A 23,341-nucleotide genomic window follows, 5' to 3' on the forward strand; every position below is an offset into this window, starting at 1 on the left:
TTATACATATGTGCATGTGTAGTAAAAGTTAAGCCTTGAAAACTTTCCAATTAGTCCCCTGACCCAATTAGTGGTACTAGATCCCACTTATGCTCGCCTACGAGGTGAGTATGTTCAACTCCTACCAGCTTTGTGTTTAGTGAAGCATGAAATCTGCCATTATGGGAGTATTTTATTTAATCATAGATATTGGCAAACACTACTAATTAGGGCTTACCTCCTACCCCTGACTTTGGAGAGCTGATTTACCAGCAAATCACTGTTTATCTCCACCACTATTAGTTTTCTATGGTTTATTCCAGAGTAACTTTATGCACATAAAAGCAAAGTTCTTCCACTTTGTTCTCTTTCAAAATTGTTTTGGCTGTTCTCCAACCCTTGCCATTCCATATGAATTTTAGAATCACCTTGTCAGTTTCTACAAAAAAGTCAACTGGAATTCTGACATGGATTAAGTTTAATCTGTAGTTCAGTGGAGTAGTGTTGCGGTTTTAACAATATTAAGTCTTCCAGCCCATAAACATGGGATATTTTACATTCATTTAGATCTTTAATTTCTTTTAAAAGTGCTTTGTAGCTCTCAGAATATAAAATTCACATTTCCTTTGTTGATTTGATTCCAAAGATTTTATTTTTTTATTATTTATTTTTTTTTCAAAGATTTTATTCTTTTTGGTACTATTACAAATGGAATTGTTTTCTTTGGGGCAGCTCTGGTGGCGGAGCAGTTTAGCGCCGCCTGCAGCCCAGGATGTGGTTCAGGAGACCGGGGATCAAATCCCACATCAGGCTCCTTGCATGGAGCCTGCTTCTCCCTCTGCCTGTGTCTCTGCCTCTTTCTCTCTCTGTGTGTGTTTCTCATGAATAAATAAATAAATAAATCTTAAAAAAAAAAAAGGAATTCTTCATTTTCAGATGGTTCATTGCAAGTGTGTAGCAGTACAATTTGTTTTTGTGTATTGATTGTGTACCCTGCAATTTACTGAACTTGCTTTTCATTTCTAATTGTCTTTAGTAAATTCCTTATGATTTTCTACATACAAGGTCATGTCATATGCAACATAGGGATAATTTTACTTCTTTTCCAATCTGGATTCCTTTTATTTCTTTTTCTTAATTGCTCTGGCTAGGACCTCCAGTACAGTGTGGAATAGAAGTAATGAGAGAAGACATCCTTCTGTTCCTGATCTTAGAGGGAACACATCAAGTCTTCACTGTTAAGCCTGATGTCATCTGTAGGTTTTTCATAGGTGCCATTTTCTTTTTTTTTTTTTACATTTGTTTTTATTTAAGCTTGATTTGCCAACATATAGTATAACACCCTGTGCTCATCCCATCAAGTGCCCTCCTCAGTGCCCATCACCCAGTTACCTCCAACCCCCTGGCCACCTCCCTTTCTGCAACCCTTTATTTCCCAGAGTTAGGAGTCTCTCATGGTTTGTCTCCCTCTCTAATTTTTCCCACTCAGTTCCCTTCCTTTCCCTTATAATCCCTTTCGCTATTTCTTATGTTCCATGTATGAGTGATTGTCCTTTGATTGACTTATTTTCACTCAGCATAATACCCTCCAGTTCTATCCACGTTGAAGCAAATGGTGGGTATTCATCCTTTCTGATGGCTGAGTAATATTCCATTGTTTATATATACCACATCTTCTTTATCCATTCATCTGTCAAAGGACCTTGTGGCTCCTACAGTTTGACTGTGGTGGACATTGCTGCTATAACATTGGGGTGCAGGTGTCCCAGTGTTTCACTACATCCGTATCTTTGGGGTAAATACCCAGTAGTGCAATTGCTGGGCCGTAGGGTACATAGGTGCCATTTTCTGCTGGAAAAAGTTCCCTTCTATATCTAGTTTGCTGAGTTTTTTTTATCATGAAAGGTCCTGGATTTTGTAAAATGTTTTTTCTGTGTTTATGCAGATGATCATGTGATTTTTGAAAAATTCTATTGATACTTACATGAATTGACTTTCAGATGTTAAATCAACTTCGCATTCCTGGAGTATAAGTCTCACTTTGTCGTGGTGTATAATTCTTTTTATGTGTTGCTGGATTCTGTTTGCTACTATCTTGTTGAGGATTTTTGTGTCCATATTTGTAAGATACATTGGTTTATATTTTTCTTGTGGTGTCTGACTTGTACATACTCTTGCCAACATAATTATTTTCTCTTTTACTTTAGCTAATGGCAGCATTAGCTGCTGTTGGGCCTCCTAATCCACGAGCAGACCCAGAATGCTGCAGCATTCTGCATGGTCTGGTTGCAGCAGTGGAAACCCTGTGTAAAATTACAGAATACCAACATGAGGCTCGTACTCTACTAATGGAAAATGCAGAACGTGTTGGAAATAGAGGACGAATAATTTGCATTACTAATGCAAAAAGGTAAGACATTAATCAGAATAATCCTTTCACTAAGAGAATTTTAATGTCTTATTACAGTTTAAAAAAAAACAGGAACAGCATGTTAGCATTTAAGCATATCTCAAGTAGCTTTTCTAATATTAAAGCCATATTTATCCAGTTCTAATATAACTCATTTCAGTTGAAAGCTGTTTAGATTGTCATCATATAGGTTAATTTGACTTTTTTCTTTTTTTTTTTTTTTTTTGACTTTTTTCTTCATTAGTTTTTCAGCTGCTTCTTTGATATTGTGAGTGAACGAACATGTTAAAGACAGTCCTTATTGAAGTAATTTTCAGTCTCTATTACAAGGTACTACAGCTGAATAGTATGTTTTTTTCTCTGTTTATTCAAGTTTGTTTTTTTATGCTGTAGTGATAGTCATGTGCGAATGCTTGAAGACTGTGTCCAGGAAACAATTCATGAGCATAACAAGCTTGCTGCAAATTCAGATCAGTGAGTATAATCATAAGTCAAATCAGTATTTCATTTTATAGTCCTGTATCTCATCATAATTATTCCAATAATTGTAATAGTAATTGGTGGCATTCCCTTGAATTTTCTACTAGTTCTACGAGTTAGCCAGAAAATGTATGTTTGATAAGAAAATTTTTCCGTTTTCTTTTTCACTTTAAAATTTTACTTCTTTTTGAGAGGAAAGGTGATCAAAAGGATAAGATAATACATTTGTAAAACATACTGGTTTGATGGCTTGCTCTTATACTTTGCGTTACAAATTTGTAAAATGAACAGATTGTTGGTAGCATTTTTTAATATGTACCAAATCAAAACATAACAGCTAATTGCATTATAATTAAAAAAAAAAAAATCTGGGGCACTTGGGTGGCTCAGTTGGTTGAGTGTCTGAGTCTTGATTTTGGCCCAGGGCATGATCTCAAAGTTGTGAAATCAAGATTGTGTCAGGCTCAGCACTGAGCATGAAACCTGTTTCGGGTTCTGGGTTCTCGCTCTCTCTCTGTCTCTCTGTCTCTCTCCTCCATGCTCCCCCAACTCCACTCTCAAAAGAAAAAAAAGTAAAGCTATTAAAGACAAGTATAGGACAGTTGAAATATGGAGTTTATAGTAGATTGAGGTATTTTTTTTTTAAGATTTTATTTATACATGAGAGAGACAGAGAGAAGGCAGAGACATAGGCAGAGGGAAAAGCAGGCTCCCTGCAGGGAGCCCGATGCAGGACTCCATCCCAGAACTCTGGGATCTTGCCCTGAGCCAAAGGCAGACCCTCAAATGCTGAGCCACCTAGGCGTCCTTCTTCTTTTCTTTTTTTTTTTTTTTTTTTTTTAAGATTTTATTTATTTATTTGACACAGAGAGAGCAATTGGGAGCACAAGCAGAAGGAGAAGCAGATTCCCTGCTGAGTAGAGAGCCCACTCTGGGGCTAGGTCCCAGGACCCTGGGATCATGATCTGAGCCAAAGGCAGATGCTTAACTGACCAAGCCACCCAGGTGCTCCAAGCTAGCATTAATTTTCTTAAGTGGAGCACTAGTATTATTGTTAATGAGCAGGATTATTTTCAGTTATTATTGTCCGATTTGTCCTTAAAAATAATAGTAAAAGGGAAACCAATATACAATATATTCAGTTTCTCTAGTGGCAGTTATCGAAAATTATTTCTGATTGTAAGACATTTTCCTTTATTTTTCAAACACAAAGTATCATTTTTGCATTAGAATTAAATTCATATATTCATTAAATGGTCATTGCTATACAAATATAACAATTACACAGTTTTTCTAAATATTTAGCTTTGGGGCAGCCTGAGTGGCTCAGTGGTTTAGCGCCGCCTTCAGCCCAGGGCCTGATCTTGGAGTCCTGGGATGGAGTCCCATGTCAGGCTCCTTGTGTGGAGCCTGCCTCTCCCTCTGCCTGTGTCTCTGCTTCTCTCTCTCTCTCTCTCTGTGTCTCTCGTGAATAAATAAGTTAAATAAATAAATAAATATTTAGCTTTTATGTTAACAGTAATATCTGAGTATAGAGATATACTTTTTGGTATATTGAACTTATAATAGTTTACCTACTTGGATTCTTTATATACTATGTATTCTTATTCTAAGTAAAAAGTTTCTCTTTAAGTCTCATGCAGATTCAGAAGTGTGAACTGGTCTTGATCCATACTTATGCAGTTGGTGAAGACAGCCTTGTATCTGATCGTCCTAAAAAAGAGGTAAGTGCAGAAGTAATGGAAGGAAAGATCACTGTTATTTATTGACAAACACTGGGAAGGGTTAGCATAAAGCTGATCACATTGCCAACATTTTCTGCCAAGCAGATATTTGGAGTTTTCAAAGCAGTCTCTGGAAAAACACCTACGCTGATTCTTTATGTTATAGTTTAGATGTTAAAATGTTTTCTGTTTTGCTTGCCTGTTGAAGTTTAAATGTGTTGCAAAACCATACATAGTATTGTTCCTAAAATTTCAGTCACTTTAATGGATTTCATTTGCTTTAATGACTTTTTATTGTATGAAAGTTCTTTTCCTCTTTAGAAAGGCAATACACTTTTTAACAAAAATAGACTCTAATAAGATAATTTACATAGCCAGAGGACAGAAGGCTGAAACTAATTTCTAATCTTGGTTTACTTTTTAAATAAATTTGAACAATTTTAAAGGAAAAGATGAATGTGGTGATTTTTAAATGGATTTGCATCATAAAATATCCTCCATAATTGGTATGTTTAGAAATATAGATTTATGTATTTATATAATTATATTAAATGTATATGTTCATATTCTGGTTTTTCATTTAGCCTAGTTCATATAAACATGTAAAGTATTACCTTAGTCTGAGTTTTTTATGGTTAGGTGGTATTTTAGGATCATTAGCCCTATCCTTGTGTTTTTGGGTAGTTTCCAGCATAAACCTTTTTTTGGTTAACTTCCTTTTGCCTCTTTTGATAATGTGGTAAGTTGGCTTTACTTTGTGTTAACTAAAAACTTATTTACATTAAATCTTATACCCTGAACTGAGTGAAAGTTTGTTACCTTGTTGTAAGTAACTTTTGGCTGCCTAACCGCGTTTATTGGTGATGAAATATGAAGTTCGTGACAATTTCCACATTCTTTATTATAATAAGTAGTTTTATTTACATGGGTTTTCCTCTCCACAAAATTAATTACTTTTCTACAGTATTTCCGTGGGCCATTTCAGATCCATTTTGCATATAGATAAATAGAAGTAAAAATTGTAAATTAAAATAAATACTTAAAGACTTTCACTCTGAGTTTCAAGAGGACAAAGACTGCCCATTTACTGCTGTATTCTTTAACAACTCACATAGTTTTGGCACATAACATAGTAAGTTCTGCTTAGTGCTTATCTGTTGAGTGAGTGTATGAAAATGTTTTGCTAAAATAATGATCATAGTTAATTTATGGGCCTTTTTATTTTTTCTAGATTCTAAAAGTAAATAATTTTTATAGATTGAAGTAAAGTATTTGACACTAGGTCACACTATATTAATGTTTTATGGGTTTTTTTCTTAATACTTTTTTTATAGTTATCTCCTGTTTTAACCAGTGAAGTTCATAGTGTTCGTGCTGGACGGCACCTTGCTACCAAATTAAATATTTTAGTACAGCAACATTTTGACTTGGCTTCAACTACTATTACAAATATTCCAATGAAGGTAGGCAGCTCTTTTTCTTGCTATATTGAAAGCTCTGCTTTGCTTTGTAAGTATTTGTTTGACACGTATTATTTATTTTAATTGAACCTTAATTTTTTCTCCCTATATCATATTTTCTATTTTGCCTAGCCCACATTCAGTGTCTTTGACCAGGTCAGTACATAGTGAAAAGCAACAAAGAAAGGATCACAGAACAAAATTCTCTATTTTTCTTTCTAGTGAGAGCACTATATATTAGCTTTTAAACTATGTTGTCATTAAAATATAATCTGTGTCTTAAATGATCACTTTTTCTGTGATTCTTTTCCAGACGATTATGTTACTAGATTTTACTTTGTGCATTCTAGTGGATCTTCTATTTCCTATATTTTTGTTCTTGTTCATCTAGTATGAAAATGTTTGTAACTAGTAGATCTCATGGGGAAAAATAGCTTATAGTTTTAAAAAGTTTATTATATTCTAGCTGAAAAACCGAAGATGTAAGTCTTATGATTTTATTCATGGATTTTATTAGGAATCTATTGGTATCTGTTCATTTCCATTATTTTATCATTAAGTTGCCTAGGACCAGGACAATGCCTGGCCCATAATAAGCTTCACATGAATTTTTACTGTGTGGAGTTGAATTTAATTTTATTGGTTATGTTTGCAAATATGAAGTAGTCGTCATACCTAAAAATTCAAATTGGCTTTAAGTCCAGTTTCATTGTTTTGCCACCATATGATGAACACTAAATTTCATGAGAAATATGATCTGTTCTTTATTAATTTCCTCCTTATACCAATGGCTGGCTCTTTAATAGAAATTGTAGCCTTATCCAATAGAATGGTTTGATACAATAGCAATTATCAAGTAAAATGGTATAATGTATTTTAATATATGTAATTTCTTGAGTTACAAGAAAAATACTCTGAGAGTGACAGATACCTTACTTTTTAAATTTGATCATATTTGTGTGCAACTGGTGTGACTCTCTTCAATCTTTGTCTTTTTCTTGTAAATAGATAATATTGAAGTTCTTAGTAATTAGTAAAAACAAGTAACTAAACTTGTTTATTAGTATGTATTTGCTAATTTATATAATTGATGTTTGCTAATTTCCTAAAGGTATTTAAAGATGCTATTTCCTCCTTTAAACAACTATTTCACTTTTAATTTATGTAAACTATTTCAGTTAATAATATTTATGTATAAAATGTATTAGCAAGACAATGCATTTGGCATAAAAGAAATCTCAAGTTCTGGAAGAGTCGTTTATGTTAATTCTGATGTAATGTAAGAAAAATCATTAAATACTTTATTACATATATAGCTAGTAGTTTTTAAGTAGAGTTCATTGCCTTGGAAACTATTGCATCTTTAAATAGATTAATTACTGAGCAAGCTGTCCCATTATAGCTAATTAATGCTGGGTATATTTTACTTCACTTTGAGCAAAAAGCAAAATGAATAATTAATAACTTAATTATTTTGAAAATAAAACCAAGTTATTTTAAATTTTGCTTTAAGGAAGAACAACATGCTAACACATCTGCCAATTATGATGTGGAGCTACTTCATCACAAAGATGCACATGTGGATTTCCTGAAAAGTGGTAAGTAAAGGATGGTGAAAACTATTTTATAAAATCTAACATATGAAAGCATACTAACAACTTTGAGAAGTTTGTCAGTAAGCAAACCTGATGGACAGTAGTACATTTCTCCAAACTTGTTCTTCAATATTATCTATTAATGACCTTGGAACTAGTGTCTATAGTATTACCTATTAATGAAAAAAATAAAAAAATAAAAAAATAAAAAATTAAAAAAATAAATAAAAAATAAAAAAGTATTACCTATTAATGACCTAGGAACTCTAGCTACTGGAATCAATACTGAGAAAGATAGCCATGATAGTCATGTCATAGTTTTTCTTTTGCAAGCAAACCAGTTTGGGAAAGCAAAAACAAGAACTGACTTAAAAGAGTGATAGACTTCCAGCTTGCCTGCATGAAAAATTTCAGTCTTGAAATTTAAATTTAAATTCATTTTCTTTCCCCTAAAAATTATTTGAGTCAGTGATCTCATTACTGAAATCATATATTTCTGCAACTGTTTGCAGTTGCAGCATGGTTTGAAGGAGAAAACTGGAGATAGTAGATAAGAATTTTAGCTAACACTTTCCCATCAGATGGCAACATCCCTGTTTCTAGACTTCAGTCTGCACATTTTAATAAATTAAGATACTTATTAGATGAACTGTAATATTCCATCCATTCCTAAAATTCAGTGGCATTGCCTTTAAATTTTGGCATTTGGTTAAATCCTTTGGAATGTTTTCTGTGTAAGTTGATGCTATATGGTTGACTCTGACTATGTTGTATGCATCTTTTCTGAAGTTAGTACCTTCAACCAATCATAACATTTGTTACGTACATAAGGAATCTTGAAATTAATCTAATACAGATTTCTAACATGAGAAAAACTTAAGATAAATGGATGTATTAGTGTTTAACAAAGGAATGTAAAGAACTTGTTTTTGAAAATATAGTATGTGGAAATTACTGAGAACCTGTGAGATAATATCAACTTTTAAAATATTTATTTTTAAAACAAATAATGTTAAGAGTGTTCTTTGTGACACAAAATATTTCTCTAAGATGGTTATTGATTCACCCATTGTATGTATGACACATGGGCACCATGTGTAAAATGCTATAGTGGGGATAGGAACAGGGTGCTGTGGAAACACAGAGTTTGCCTGTGATTATGCCTCCATGAGTTAGGCAAGCTTTATAGAGATGACATTAGAGCTGGGTAGACCTACACTTTAGCCCTCATATCTTATCTAGGCTCCAAATCTACATATTCTACTGCCTAATTACATCTATTAGATGTCTCGCAGGCACCTAAAATGCAACATTCCCAAAACAACTAACAAGCTCTGCCCCTGAACTGGTGTTTTTTTTTTTTTTTTTTTTTTTTTTTTTTGTAAAATTTTATTTATTGATTTAGAGTGAATGAGAGGGAGAGACCATGAGCCGGGGGAGGAACTGAGGGAGAGGGGGGAGAAGCAGACTCTGCGGAGCTCAATCCCAGGACCCTGCAATTATGAGCTGAGCTGAAGGCAGATGCTTAACCAGCTGAGTCACCCTCTTGGTCTTCTAATGTTCCCTATCAGTGAATGACCCTGTTGTGTGTCTAGCTATTTAAGGCAGAAACCTCAGTCATCTTTGAGACATCTGTCATTCTTCATATGTAGTCCATCATCACATTTTCTGGATTTTATCTACTAAGTGTCTCTCAAATACATCCATACAACTATATCTCTACTATCATTACCATCTCTCTGATCCAACCTATTAATTTCTTACCTAGTATCCCATAGTCACCCCCTAAATGGTCTCTCTACTCTTGTCTAGCTAGAATAGCTTTCATAATACTAATCCTGACCATGTTCCCCTTAGTTTACAATCCTTTATTGCTTTTCCATTAGCCTTAGGATAAAGACCCAGCTATTTAAATTTCTTAGTAGGCCCTGCATCGCCTGGTCTGTCCTCTTTTCTCCTCACAGTGTACTCCTCTCCTCTGTTTCAGCCATGCAGACCTGAAATTTGAAATTCTTCGTGCTCCCTCCTGTTACAGTATCTTGGCATCTTGCTCAAATACTCTTTCCTTCATTTCTTTAGTTATTTTCTATTATCCTTTTAGACTGAAACTAGTTTTCACTTCTCAAAGAAACCTTCCCTGATGTCTTAAATTAGATCACATATCTGTGCAGATGCTCATGGTACTGTGTACATCTTCAAAGCTTTGTCAACTTTATAGTTTGCATTTGTTCATTATTATTTTATTAACATCTGTTCACTCTATTTTGCTGTAAACTCTGTTAAGGCAAAACATGCTCACTGTTACATCTTTGTTACATCTTTCTATATATTTACTTTCTAGACCCTTCATTTTATGTTTCCTTTCATGAATTCATTAGGATTCAGTATGATCAGTCGTGTATTTTAGATTCCTGAAGCTTTCTTTCAGTATTTAACCATGTTATCTTATTTAATGGTGTTAGAGCAGTTGTAGAATCTTAAAATTTTTTTTGAAATTTTTGCTGTTGACTTCCAGTGCAGTGACTGAAATGATAAAATTAATTATTGAGAAATTTTGGAGGAAAATTGAATATTTATTTTAATCAGAGCTAGTATCCAAATTCCATTTGGTATTTTTCTAGAAGACTGTATAAAAATAATGTTCTCCCAAAAGTATTTTCTTTTCTAGAGTTTAAACTGTTTTTGAAAGTCTGGGGTAAACAATTTGCAGATTGTGACCTATTTAGTAATGTTTTTCTGGTTTATTCTTAAAGGTGATACCCACATAGGTGGCAGCAGTAGAGAAGGTTCATTTAAGGAAACAATAACATTAAAGTGGTGCACTCCCAGGACAAATAACATTGGTAGGTATTTTAAAGAAATTGAAAGAGAAAAGAATAAACCAAAAGTTCTTAAAGTGTGTGTATGTGTGTGTGTGTGTGTGGTTCATTAGTCTGTTTCTTTTTGAATTTTTGGTTTTCATTGTTTTAGGGGCTCAATGAACATTCTTTATCCTCTTTTAATTGTGGAAATATTCCTGTATATTCTCTGAAATCAGTATTTTCTTCCATTTCAGAATTACACTATTGTACTGGCGCTTACCGCATTTCACCTGTAGACGTAAATAGTAGACCTTCCTCCTGCCTTACTAATTTTCTTCTAAATGGTAATTTTCAATATTTAATTGTTTTGTCTGAGAATAATACAAGTGAAATTATTAGTAAGAGATGTGAAAATCTGAACTCTAGAAAGCTCTTTTAAGATAGTCTAAACATATTTTATCTCCCAAAACTCTTCTAAAGTTACATAATTGTGAGTACCCTTTTAGCAGTTTTACTAATGTTTAAAAATAAGATGACTTTATGTCTTTCAGATTGTTGTATATAAAAAAGTGTTACTTGATATATTTAATTTAAAAATTTGGTTGTTAGAGTCTAAGTTGGGTTTTTTGGGTAGAATAATACAGACTATTTATTTTGGCCTACTGAATTTTGAATTGCATAGTATATATGGGCTTCTTTTTGCACAGTTTACCTTAATCTAAATAAACAGTTTTTTAGTATTATGCCATATGATTCTTTCACATAGGACTTTAAATCTGTGGTTTCCTTGTGTGAAAATTAAAAATTATTAGAGCCCATTTACTAGATTTAAATTCTTAATAGCTTTCCCAGTGATTCTTGTGATGAACTAACTTTGAAACCACTGATATAATAGATCAAAATTAAGCAAAATTTCATTATCAGATTATATGAAGTTCAGATTAAATAACCATCGGTAGGGGCACCTGGGTGGCTCAGTTGGTTAGGTGTCTGCCTTCGGCTCAGGTCGTGATCTTGTGGTCCTAGGATCAAGTCCTGCATTGGACTCGCTGCTCAACAGGGAGCCTGCTTCTCCCTCTCATTCTTCCTCTGTGCTCTCTCTCTCTAAAATAAATAAAATCTTAAAAATAAATAACCTTCGGTCATGTGAAATAGAAAGTAGTTATAATAACCATGTTGGTATGTAGGAGGTATTGTGGAATTGAATGGAGACTGCTTTCTCCCCCAAATATTGTGTAGCTTTGGTAATTGGAGAGTTATACAGCAGTTGTCTCACTTTTCTTCTTGATGTCCAGGATAAAAAATTTACTTATAATGTGTGAAGAATGTAACCAAACATTCTGGGATTACAGAAGAAAGGGAGTCCTCCTGTTCTAATAGAAAACTTGGTAACAAAATTTTTCTAAATGTCCAGCTGTGGGGGACAGATTAAGCCATGGCCCACCCAGAAATGGATCCTTTTGCAAAATGAAATGAGGAAGATCTCCGTACTGTTAACAGAGTGACCCCTGGGATATTCTCTAAGTAAAAAACACCACCACCACCAAAACCCCAAAAAAACCCCACCAATTTGCAGATAGTACCCTTTGTGCAAGAAGTGATGCATGTGCTTGTTTTTTTAAAAGAAATAATGGCTAAATAAAGTAAAAAAATAAAAAGACAGTATCAGAATTAAAAAAAAAAAAAGTAGCCAGAGACTACTATACTTATTTTGGAAAACTATGTAATTATGTAAGCTTGGAGTGACCAAGAGAGAAAGCTAAGGCTAGAATTTAGACTTTTAGGACTTGAAATGCAGATATACTGAATTAGCAATGTTGCTTAAAATGTGAGGTTTAATGAAATGAAAAATCTAGAGATAAATATTAAGGGAAAAAATTAGAGCCTATTTGAACTTCATCACTGATAGAGTAATCTTGCTTTTGACAGGTCGTTCTGTTTTATTGGAACAGCCACGAAAGTCAGGTTCCAAAGTCATTAGTCATATGCTTAGTAGCCACGGAGGAGAGATTTTTTTGCATGTCCTTAGCAGTTCTCGATCCATTCTAGAAGATCCACCTTCAATTAGTGAAGGATGTGGAGGCAGAGTTACAGACTACCGGATCACAGTAAGATTCTAATATTGATAAATTTTGTGTTTTGACTCTTGTCACCATTCAGCAAGTACTTATTGAACGCCTATTAACATGCTAAGATCTGTGACAAAATGGGGTTTGGAGAAGTTGCTGATTTATTATTTTAATTAGGTGATCTTTCTTTAACATTTAAAAGAGCTGCTTATCACTGTGTAGTCTTTCTTCTATATTCAGTGTATATCTAGAAGTATACAGATAGCCTTGATACCTGGAATTATAAGAAAGGATGGAAATTGATTTGACTGATATTTCAGTTGGAAGTTTATTTTCTAGTAACTTAATGGCAAATAAAAACATTTCAGTATTTGGTTGCTGCTACTTTGAAATAACATTAAATTTTGGTCACTTAACGGTATATACGAGGAAGTTGTGTCTATTTGGGGTGGAAATTCTATTCTGATTTTAATTTTTCAGTCCCCCTCCCCTCTTTTATATTTGGTATTTCATGGTTATTTACTTTGAGGGAGTTGTGAAAATTAAATGTGATTAATGTATAGGAACATACTTTGTAAGTCACAAAAGTGTATGCTGTAGGTAATGATTTTTGATTAGGCTTTTCTTTATTATTTTTATATCTTTTTTAATAAGAAAACTAATAAGTATTTGTTGTAGAAGATTTAGGGAATATAACAGATGTCTTTTAAAAACAAAGGCTATAAATTACCTATAATTCCATCATCCAAAGATAACCACTGTTAACATTTTGATGTTATGCTTAACCTTTTCCTTTGTCTGTATATGATATAAAAGAGTAAAACTATAGAAGTGAAGAAAAATGAGCGTTTCTGGGCTTTTAAAAAGTAGAAAACTATAAATGCTTTTGTACTTGAGGCTTTCTTCATCTCTACCATAATAAAGGCTGATAGGCTTCATGTTCAAAAGAAGGGAAAAAGATTACTAAGGGGGCTGTTAGAGGAAACACTATTGCATGTCACAGGGCAGAAGACATCAGGGGAACAGACTATTACATGTAATCCACACTGAGACATTAGGAAATAGTTTCTAATTTTATTTTATTTGGTTATCATTAGGATTTTGGTGAATTTATGAGGGAAAACAGATTAACTCCTTTTCTAGACCCCAGATATAAAATCGATGGAAGTCTTGAGATCCCTTTGGAACGAGCAAAAGATCAGTTAGAAAAACACACCCGTTACTGGCCTATGATCATTTCACAAACCACCATTTTTAACATGCAAGCGGTAAGTATTAAATAGTTTTCAGCCTTTTTTCTAGATTAGTTATATGTTCTTTACAGATGCCATTTCTTGAGCAAAGAATGGAATATATGAGTCTGCTACAGTTAAAGAATTAGAAAATTGAAATGATGGTTATAGGTTATCTCACCATGGTGATGTTTAAAATCAGTTGATGTTCTACCTAGATGCTTTGATATTTGTTTTTCAAGACAGATTTTCTTTTTATTTCTTAAAAAAATTCCAACAGGTAGTTCCATTAGCCAGTGTTATCGTAAAAGAATCTTTGACAGAAGAAGATGTGTTGAACTGTCAAAAAACAATATACAACTTAGTTGATATGGAAAGGAAAAATGATCCTCTACCTATTTCCACAGTTGGTACAAGAGGAAAAGGCCCTAAAAGGTAATTCTTTTTTCTTACATTCTTGATATAGCCCATTTATTTGATATATACTGTTTTTAAAGCTAAATTATTCCATGTGTAAATTATATGGTTGGATATATATATATATACACACACACACACACGCACACATATATGATTGAGGTGAGATGGTATAAAATCTAGAATAGCAGAATTGGATTTTATAACTTAGAATCACATCGTGAACTGTCTAAAGAAGAAAAAGTCCATGTTTAATGATTCCTTTTAGTTTATTTTACCAGTAGCAAGTGCCACTTCAATATTGTTTAAAGAGTATTTCTCAGAACCTTATTTTAAATCTTTACTTCAGAGATGAACAATACCGTATCATGTGGAATGAATTAGAAACTCTTGTCAGAGCTCATATCAACAACTCGGAGAAACATCAGAGAGTCTTGGAATGTCTGATGGCATGTAGGAGCAAACCCCCAGAAGAAGAAGAACGAAAGAAACGAGGAAGAAAGAGGGAGGACAAAGAGGACAAATCAGAGAAAGCAGTGAAAGATTATGAACAGGAAAAATCTTGGCAAGATTCAGAGAGGTGACTTGTTGATAATATAGTATCATGGTGTCTTTTGGCATGTCACATGCTACGTATAGCACATTCAAACCATTCATAAAATATATGTTTATTTTGTTTTAACTATGATTTTATCATTTTTAAAATTTAAAATGTCATGGGGTTAAGAGTTGTAGGGACATGTAGGTGGCTCATTTGGTTAAGCATCTGACTCTTGGTTTCAGGTCAGGTCATGGTCTCAGGGTTGTGAGGTGGAGCCCCTTGTCAGGCTCCACATCCAGCCTCCCTCTCCCTCTACTCCTCCCACCCTACCCCTATGGGCAGACACTCTCGCAAAAAAAAAAAAAAAAAGAGTTGTAATTCTTTTTTACTGTTGGGGCAAAGGTAGTGTTTAATTTTTTCTTAACTTCTGAAAATCATAATATACCATATTTGGTATCTATTCACTTTATGTGTTATGAATATCACAGACATGTTTTTATTTCTTTGTTCAATAAATACTAAATGCCAATGAGGCATTTATTTTTTTTTTTAAGATTTTTAATTTATTCATACGAGACAGAGAGAGAGGGGGGCAGTGACACAGGGCAGAGGGAGAAGCAGGCCCCATGCAGGGAGCCCGATGTGAGACTTGAACCCTGGACTCCAGGATCACACCCTGGGCGGAAGGCAGGCGCTAAACTGCTGAGCCACCCAGGGATTCCCCCCAGTCAGGCATTTAGTGTAAGATTATTGCCCTGGAAGAACATACGGTCTTATGGTAGAGATAGAAATGTAAGTCATTGAGTATAGCAAAGTGTGGAAGGTGCTGTTATAAAAATAGACACAGGATGTCCTTGAAAAATAGAGGAAGAGCATAGTTTTACTTCTGAAAACCTTCCTCAGGGGGATCCCTGGGTGGCTCAGCGGTTTGGTGCCTGCCTTTGGCCCAGGGTGTGATCCTGGAGACCCGGGATCGAGTCCCACATTAGGCTCCCTGCATGGAGCCTGCTTCTCCCTCTGCCTGTGTCTCTGCCTCCCTCTCTCTCTCTCTTTCTCTCTCTCTCTGTCTCTCATGAATAATTAAAATCTTAAAAAAAAAAAATTACCAGGCCTTATCTTTCAAAAACAAAAAAAACCTTCCTCAGTAATATACTCTTTTTCCTTAGTTTGTGATTTATATGGTAATGTCAAGGTTAAATTTTAAAAAACATTAAAAGTAATAAAGGCTTCTAAATAAAAATATCATAACTTTTCAGCTGGTTTTGTCTTACATCTCCTTGCCAGAAATCAGGCAAAGAATCAGGTAAATACTATGATGGCAATATTAGTAAGTCCCTTAAAAACAAAACAGAACTTACTATGGAAAATTTCAAACATATACAACAATAGAACAAATAGTTACTCATTTATTTTTAACAATTCATGGCAGATCTTATTTCATATATTCCACAACCACTCACCTCACCACTCCCACCATCACTCCACCCACATGGGAATATTTTGAACTAATTCTAGAAATCATATCATTTCATCCAAAAATAAGTAGAACATTTTATTCTCTTTGACCATAGAAATTCATTTCTTTCTTAGGGCTGCTGAACTTCTGAAACAGAATTAGCTCACTTTAAAAAGGGGGCGGGGGGAAGTATTCTTGTTTAGACACCACTGATCTTTTAAGTATTCTGAAAGTTTCTGTTTTCCGATGAAACTCAAAATGAGCATGGAGTTTAGTTCTTAATTTGTGAAATGTGAATACATTCCCACAGCACATCAACTAGAGCACAAATGGTAGTAGATTTCTTAATCTTATTTGTAAATTGAAATAGGATTTTAACATTTCTTCCAAAGATGACATTTCTGTCATCTTTAATTTTAACTTAAATTTTCTGCCCATGTTTTATTTTACAGAGAACTATATTACTGAATTATTACATTATTATGATGAAGGAAAAGGGAAACTTTGTATTTAATTCATTAAGTTCTCTTACCTGATTTTAGGTTGAGGTTTATCTTTTGATTAGTTTCTAGGTTTCCTCTGACAGCTTATCTTTTTTTAAAAGTAATTTGCAAAGTCTAGTTTAATTATTGAACCAGTCAGATTTTTTAAAATTTAAACTTTAAATTTTATTGTTTGTCCCTCTAAAAGATTAAAAGGAATCCTGGAACGTGGAAAAGAAGAATTGGCTGAAGCTGAAATTATAAAAGATTCGCCTGATTCCCCAGAACCTCCAAACAAAAAGCCCCTTGTCGACATGGATGAAACTCCACCAGTAGAAAAATCAAAAGGTAGGGTAGAGGGGCACCTGGGTGGTTCAGTGGTTGAGCGTCTGCCTTTGGCTCAGGTCGTGATCCTGGGGTCCTGGAATTGAGTCCTGCATTGAGCTCCCTATGGGGAGCCTGCTTCTCTCTCTGGCCTATATTTTCTGCTTCTCTCTCTCTCTCTCTGAGTCTCTCATGAATAAATAAAATAATTTTTAAAAAAAGAAAAAAAAAAGAGTAGAACTATGGTAGTAACTGTGTGTGTAAAAAGTTTTCCAATTTAGTTTGTTTTCTGCAGTGTCATTTAATAATTGTTGCATATATGAGGAAGAACTACTAAACTATTCCTGGATGCTGTTTGGGAGATTCTCTTTACAGCCTTGGAAAATACAGGCAGAAAAATCTATTTGTTGGCATTAAAGGAAAGGTAGTGTCATACCTTCATTAAAGAAGCCGTTGGAAAATAAGTACTTCTACTGTAAAGTCTGTATTTTAGGAAATTTTAATTATGTAAATTTGAATTCATTTATGTTCTGACTCTATACTAAGTATGCTAGGTTTGTTGAAGACAAACTCTTTTCCTTAAACTCCTTCTGAACTTAAGGAAATATCTAATATTACCCGCCTACAGTGTGGTGTCACTGAGTGAGTTTCAGTAAAGGTATTATAAGTAATGTTTTCATTGTGAAAAAAGCCACAATATTTTCATTTCATTTTATCTCTTATTTATCAACTCAAATGTTTAATTTCTTCTTGAAGGAATTCTGGGTATCAGAGATATGAATTGGGTTTGGGGGCTCCTGAAATTGTAGACTTAGTTGTCTTGAAGATAAATTAGATTTAGTCTTTTTAGGATAAATGGCAAATGGTGTAACAAAAGATTGTCTTGTTTTTTGCCACTATGCCTCTCTTAAGGCAAGAACACCTGGGGTCTGGACATATGATCTTTGGCATCTCATCCTAGGGAAAGCCTTATTTTTTGTATACTCCTCCTGTATATATAATGCCTTGTTTATTTTTTGCCTATATATATGTCTTGTTTATTTTTTGTATACTCTTCCTGTATATATAATGTGATACATGTAAATACTCTCCATTAACTGATTTCTTTGAAATCAGTCACATGTCCTAAGTCACATGTCTTTTCAAGAGCAATCTTGTACTTGCCTTTCAGGCATTTGCCAGGGTGCCTAGAAAATAAATAAATGTCTTGATAAATTATTCTATTTCTTACAGGCCAAAATATACCAGTTGATTAGGATGACAAATTTAGGTTTAATTTAAACAATGCTTCGATGTTCCTTGGAAAATAGAATTGTAAAAATTATTTATTAGTGGCAAAGAGTTACAAGCAACCAAAACACTATTAGTAAGAAAATAACTAAGTAACAGTGTCCATAGGGTGGAATTTGTATAGCTCAAGAATAATGATTATTGTTCCTTCTTGCTAATGTGTATCATTCAGATTTCAACTCAAGTCATTTTTCAGGAAAGACTTCCCTAACCTCCATTCATAATTAAGTTAGGTGCTTCGATTGCATCCCAGGATTACACAGGGGTAGCACTTAAGAGTCCTGCACTGACATTGCTTGACATCTTGCCTCTACTACTACTTTGAAACATTTTAAAAGATTGGGCTTTTTATTTTTTAAGTAGGATCTATGCCCAGTGTGGGACTTGAACTCACGGCCCCCAGACCAAGAGTCTCATGCTCTATGAACTGAGTCAGCCAGGTGCCCAAAATGCTGGGGCTTTTTAAAATTTACTGTTCTATTACTACCACTCAATTTCCTGGCCCATAGTAAAAGTTCAGCTATTACTTGTTGAATGAGTAAATGAATGAAAATAGAAGGTAAAGGGAAAAAAAGGCAGCCTACAAAGCCATTTATACCATGATCTCCATTTTATTTTTAAAAGAAGTTTGTATACACACTTAAACCGCGCTTTTCACTTTATTTCTTTGTCACTTTAAATTAAATTAAATAGATTGCTAATGCTTCACGCAGGAGGCACTGTATAGAGTGGCCGGAATGAGAAGCAACTTGGTTGCAAATTGCTGTTTTCAAACCTTGTAACTTTCCTTTCAAGGCTAGTACTTGAAATTTGTTTTTTCTTCCATTCTGTTTTAAAACCTAAGTCACATATCTCTTCTGATCAGCGAATTTTATGGGCCTTTTTTTATATACTTGAGTTTCATTTGTTTTGGAAAATGACTTCCCAAGACTCTCCAAAATGAATTTTGTGCCTGATGTATACTCTACATGGGCTATTCCAAACAAGCCCTCTAGATTTGGTGAAAATCTCTTCAGCTCTCTTTGTATGATGCAATAACCGAAAAACCAAAATGTAATTTTCTTGATATAGATTGGCCTTGAAGAATGACTGGAATATTTAAAGTTGTTAGAGCAGTGGTATTATGGATGATTTTATTTCCTCTTATATGTTGTTTTCTAGATTTTATCTAATGAACCTGTATTAGTTTTATAATAAGAAAAAAAAAAAAGAAAAGGAAAAAAAAAGAAAAGACTTGTTAATATAGTTTTGGAAAATGTACATGCAATCATTTAACCTCTTTTTTGGTGTGCAATTCTGTGAGTTTAGGCAGTGTATACAGTTGCAGGACAACCCACATCACAATCAGGGTATAAAAAAACAGTTCCATCACTCAAAAGATTCTCTAGTACTGCACCTTTGGGTTTTGTTTTGTTTTGTTTTTAAAAAAAGATTCTATTTATTTATTCATGAGAAACAGAGAGGTAGAGACACAGGCAGAGGGGGAAAAGCAGGCTCCATGCAGGGAGCCCGACGTGGGACTTGGTCCCAGGTCTCTGGGATTATGCCCTGGGCTGAAGGCAGCGCTAAACCACTGAGCTACCCAGGCTGCCCAGGATTGCGCCTTTGTAATCATCCTACACTCCCCTTACCCCCAGCCCCTCATAACCATTGATGTTTTCTCAAGGCAGCATACTTTATAATTTCATTAATATGTCATTCTGAAAAAGGCACAAAGTATGCTGCCTTTTGAGGTTGGCCTATTTAACATAGCATAATGCATTTGAGATTCATCTGCATTGTGTGTTTGTCAATGGGTTTTTTATCCCATTGAAATAACTAGCTATATTAGAATCTACCAACTCATTTTTCCAAACTGGCTGTATCATTGTGCATTCCCAGCAGCAATTAATGAGAGTTCTGGTTGTTCTGCATTCTTGAGAGCAGTTGTTGGATTTTTTTTTTCTCTTCTATTAGGTTATATAGTAGTATTTCATTGTGGTTCGAATTCCTATTTCCCTCATGACTGATGGTGGTGAGCCTCGTTCCAATTCCTTTTGTTCCATCCGTACATATTTATTTAATAATAAAGGGATCATTCAGGTGTTGTGGTTATATTTAATTGGGCTGAGGGTTTTTTGTTGGATTTTGAGAATTCTTTATTTTTTCTGAATACAAATGCTTTGTTGAGTATGTGATTCGGCAGTATTTTCTTCCAGTCTGGTTTGTCTTTCTCCTAACAGTGACTTTTGTAGAGCAGTTTTCAATTTTGATGATGTCCAGTATGTAAAAAAAAATTTTTATGGTTATGCTGTTGGTGTTATCTATAAGAAATCTTTGCCCAAAGTCACATGAGTTTGTTCCTACATATTCTTTAAGGAGTTCTGTACTTTTAGATTTTACATTTAGGCCATGATCCATTTTGAGTTTGTTTTTTTTTTATTTTTTCCATATGGTGTAAGATATGAGTCAATGTTCTTTTTTTTTTTTTTTTTTTTTATGTAATGTCCTAATTGTTCCAGCAGCATTTGTGAAAAGACTACTTTTTCTTCATTGAGTTGCCTTTGTATGTTTATCAGATACCAGTTGATTTTATATGTGAGAGTTTATTTCTGGGTTTTCTGTTCCATTGGTCCATGTATCTTTCCTTTTGCCAATATGATACTTTTATGATCACTATTAGAGTCTTAAAATCAGGTAGTGGGTTTTCTTTATTCTACTTTTCAAAATTGTTTTGGCTGTGCTAGTGCTTTGCCTTTTTCTCATATTATACAGGAAAGAGAAATTTGTTACAAATTTGGCCTTTGGTTAGCATCTGGGAAATTGGCTTTTAAAACATTCCCTAAATGATGATGTTATTTGGTCTTACATCTGAACTGAACACTTGCTTTCCACCTGAGAGTCTGGACTTTTGGTAATTGTAGTTTGGTGGAGAACGCCCTTGTGTCCAGCTCTTAATAAAAACCCAGGATTCTGGGGATCCCTGGGTGGCCCCGCAGTTTGGTGCCTGCCTTTGGCCCAGGGCGTGATCCTGGAGTCCTAGAATCAAGTCCCACATCGGGCTCCTTGCCTGGAGCCTGCTTCTCCCTCTGCCTATGTCTCTGCCTCTCTCTGTGTGTCTCTCATGAATAAATAAATAAAACATTTTAAAAACAAACAAACCCAGGATTCTGAATCTTACACGGGCTTTCCCTGAAAAAATTTTGTGCCCACATGGGTACATTTTTGCTGCTGGAGGGACTGTGCCCTTGGTGTAAACCCCTACTGTAGGGAGAGAGCATAGAAAGCCTGCAAGTGGATTCTTCTGTCCTTTGCTTAGTGTATCTTTTGCTGTTACTGATCTGTCTGTGTATCCTTACCCTGTTGCAGCAGTGATTTTTAGTTCAGACTATAACTTTATGTTTAATTACTTGAATCCTTCCAGCAAATCACCAGACTAGTAGTCTTGGGGTATTGGTGACCCCTAAACATTTAGAATAAAGGAAGGATTATATTGCTTTAATTGTATAAAATGAACAATGGAATTAAAGGTAAGTTTTTTAAATTTGTAAATCTTGAAGTAATGAATTATTCTGCCCTTTTCCTCTTCTTTTACATGTAACAGGGCCAGTGTCTTTATTATCCCTATGGAGTAATAGAATCAATACTGCCAATTCCAGAAAACATCAGGAGTTTGCTGGACGTTTGAACTCTGTTAATAACAGAGCTGAATTATATCAACATCTTAAAGAGGAAAATGGGTCTGTATTACATATTGTAGAAGCTGGTTTTGCTAATTGCTTTATTAAAAATTAAAGTAGTAATCACTGCTGTTGTGTTCAGCGATTTTTATTACTAATATGATAAGTTGATACATGTTACCTATAAAGAGAAAAAATTAACTTCTTTGATTCTTGGTACTTATAAAAGACTTGATTATATTGATTAGAACCCTGAAAGTATTTACTCCTTAGAGCATTTCATTGCTCAGTAGACATCATAGACGGAAATATCGGGGAACACTTAATGTACAATACTGAATCTTACAAAAAAAATAGAGGAGAAAAAAATAGGGGAGAAATACCTTTCTATCAAGTAATACAGTATTAGGAGTGTTGATTTTAATTGAATAAGTCTCAGTTCTGATTATTGTAATATCCTTTTTGGAAGACCTCTTGAAAATGTATTGGTAAATGAGTTTATTTAGCAGAAAAGGAAATAAATTTTTGGCAAAATGGTAGGGGTTTTTTTCCCTTTGCTTTAAGCTTGACGAGTTATCATAGAAAAAGTGACCTTTGAAATGAAACCTTGGCAAGATTAGTTTATTTCTCTGAGCTTCAATTTTCATTCATCTGCGAAACAAGGGAGGCAGGATAACCAGAGGGACCCTAATTATAGTCCTTTTCTAGAGGACTGATGTTCTTTTGTCCTATGAATATATAAACTTTAATTTCGTGTGAAAGTTGGAGAAAAAATATGAGTAGTTACTGAACATTTTACTTTACCAGCTCATTTTTTCTTCTGTTTTTCAGAATGGAGACAGCAGAAAATGGCAAAGCCAGCCGGCAGTGAAGAATGACTTGAAGAACTAAAATTTACTATATTGCATACATATTTTGGGCAGAATTTGATATAAGTACTTTTACAGCAAGATTGTATAGTTACGTTGCCTGGACTGGTTTTTACATTTTTAAAATATTTCAACTAACTTTATCTTTTTTGTATTAATTGTAAAATTGGCACATATATCAAAAAATATACATTTGAAATTTGTCCTCCCAAATCACACAAATTTATTTTATGGTAAAAGGATGTTCCCTCTCGAAATGTTTTTTAAAAAATTCTTAGGCTTCTCTTTGCCAAATAAAACTATTAAAATTTCTGAAATGTAAAATATTGGGAGTATTCTTTTAGAAGAAAGATAGTTCATTTAATGACTAACAATTTTTAAAAATTAAAACTATCAGGATTTAGGTGAGATTTGCAATATTTGATATAAAATCTTTCCTGTTAGTCTGCAACATATACAGTGCTTTTCCAAATAAGAATGTTGTTTTTGTTTATTTTATATTTTACTTTAAATTATTTTGTGTATGTATTGGCCTTTTAAAAGCAGAATTTGT

General features: G+C 34.0%; 1 protein-coding gene across 4 annotated transcripts in view; it reads left to right on the forward strand.

The window, feature by feature from the left end:
* The window catches only part of INTS13 (integrator complex subunit 13), a 29,266-nt gene extending 6,154 nt beyond the window's left edge, over positions 1-23,112 (forward strand). For all 4 annotated transcript variants that reach the window (XM_077870653.1, XM_077870655.1, XM_077870656.1 and 1 more), the window contains 14 exons: positions 2,187-2,389; positions 2,783-2,863; positions 4,503-4,593; positions 5,928-6,056; positions 7,567-7,651; positions 10,402-10,491; positions 10,704-10,793; positions 12,379-12,557; positions 13,616-13,786; positions 14,031-14,185; positions 14,517-14,747; positions 16,855-16,994; positions 21,844-21,979; positions 22,751-23,112. In XM_077870653.1, the coding sequence (XP_077726779.1) occupies positions 2,187-2,389; positions 2,783-2,863; positions 4,503-4,593; positions 5,928-6,056; positions 7,567-7,651; positions 10,402-10,491; positions 10,704-10,793; positions 12,379-12,557; positions 13,616-13,786; positions 14,031-14,185; positions 14,517-14,747; positions 16,855-16,994; positions 21,844-21,979; positions 22,751-22,790 (1,821 nt within the window). In that variant the 3' untranslated portion in view covers positions 22,791-23,112. The remainder of the gene's footprint in view (positions 1-2,186; positions 2,390-2,782; positions 2,864-4,502; positions 4,594-5,927; positions 6,057-7,566; positions 7,652-10,401; positions 10,492-10,703; positions 10,794-12,378; positions 12,558-13,615; positions 13,787-14,030; positions 14,186-14,516; positions 14,748-16,854; positions 16,995-21,843; positions 21,980-22,750) is intronic.
* Positions 23,113-23,341: the final 229 nt, after the last annotated feature.

This window comes from Canis aureus, chromosome 25 (genome assembly GCF_053574225.1).
Source record: "Canis aureus isolate CA01 chromosome 25, VMU_Caureus_v.1.0, whole genome shotgun sequence".
In the NCBI taxonomy this organism is placed as follows: domain Eukaryota; kingdom Metazoa; phylum Chordata; class Mammalia; order Carnivora; family Canidae; genus Canis; species Canis aureus.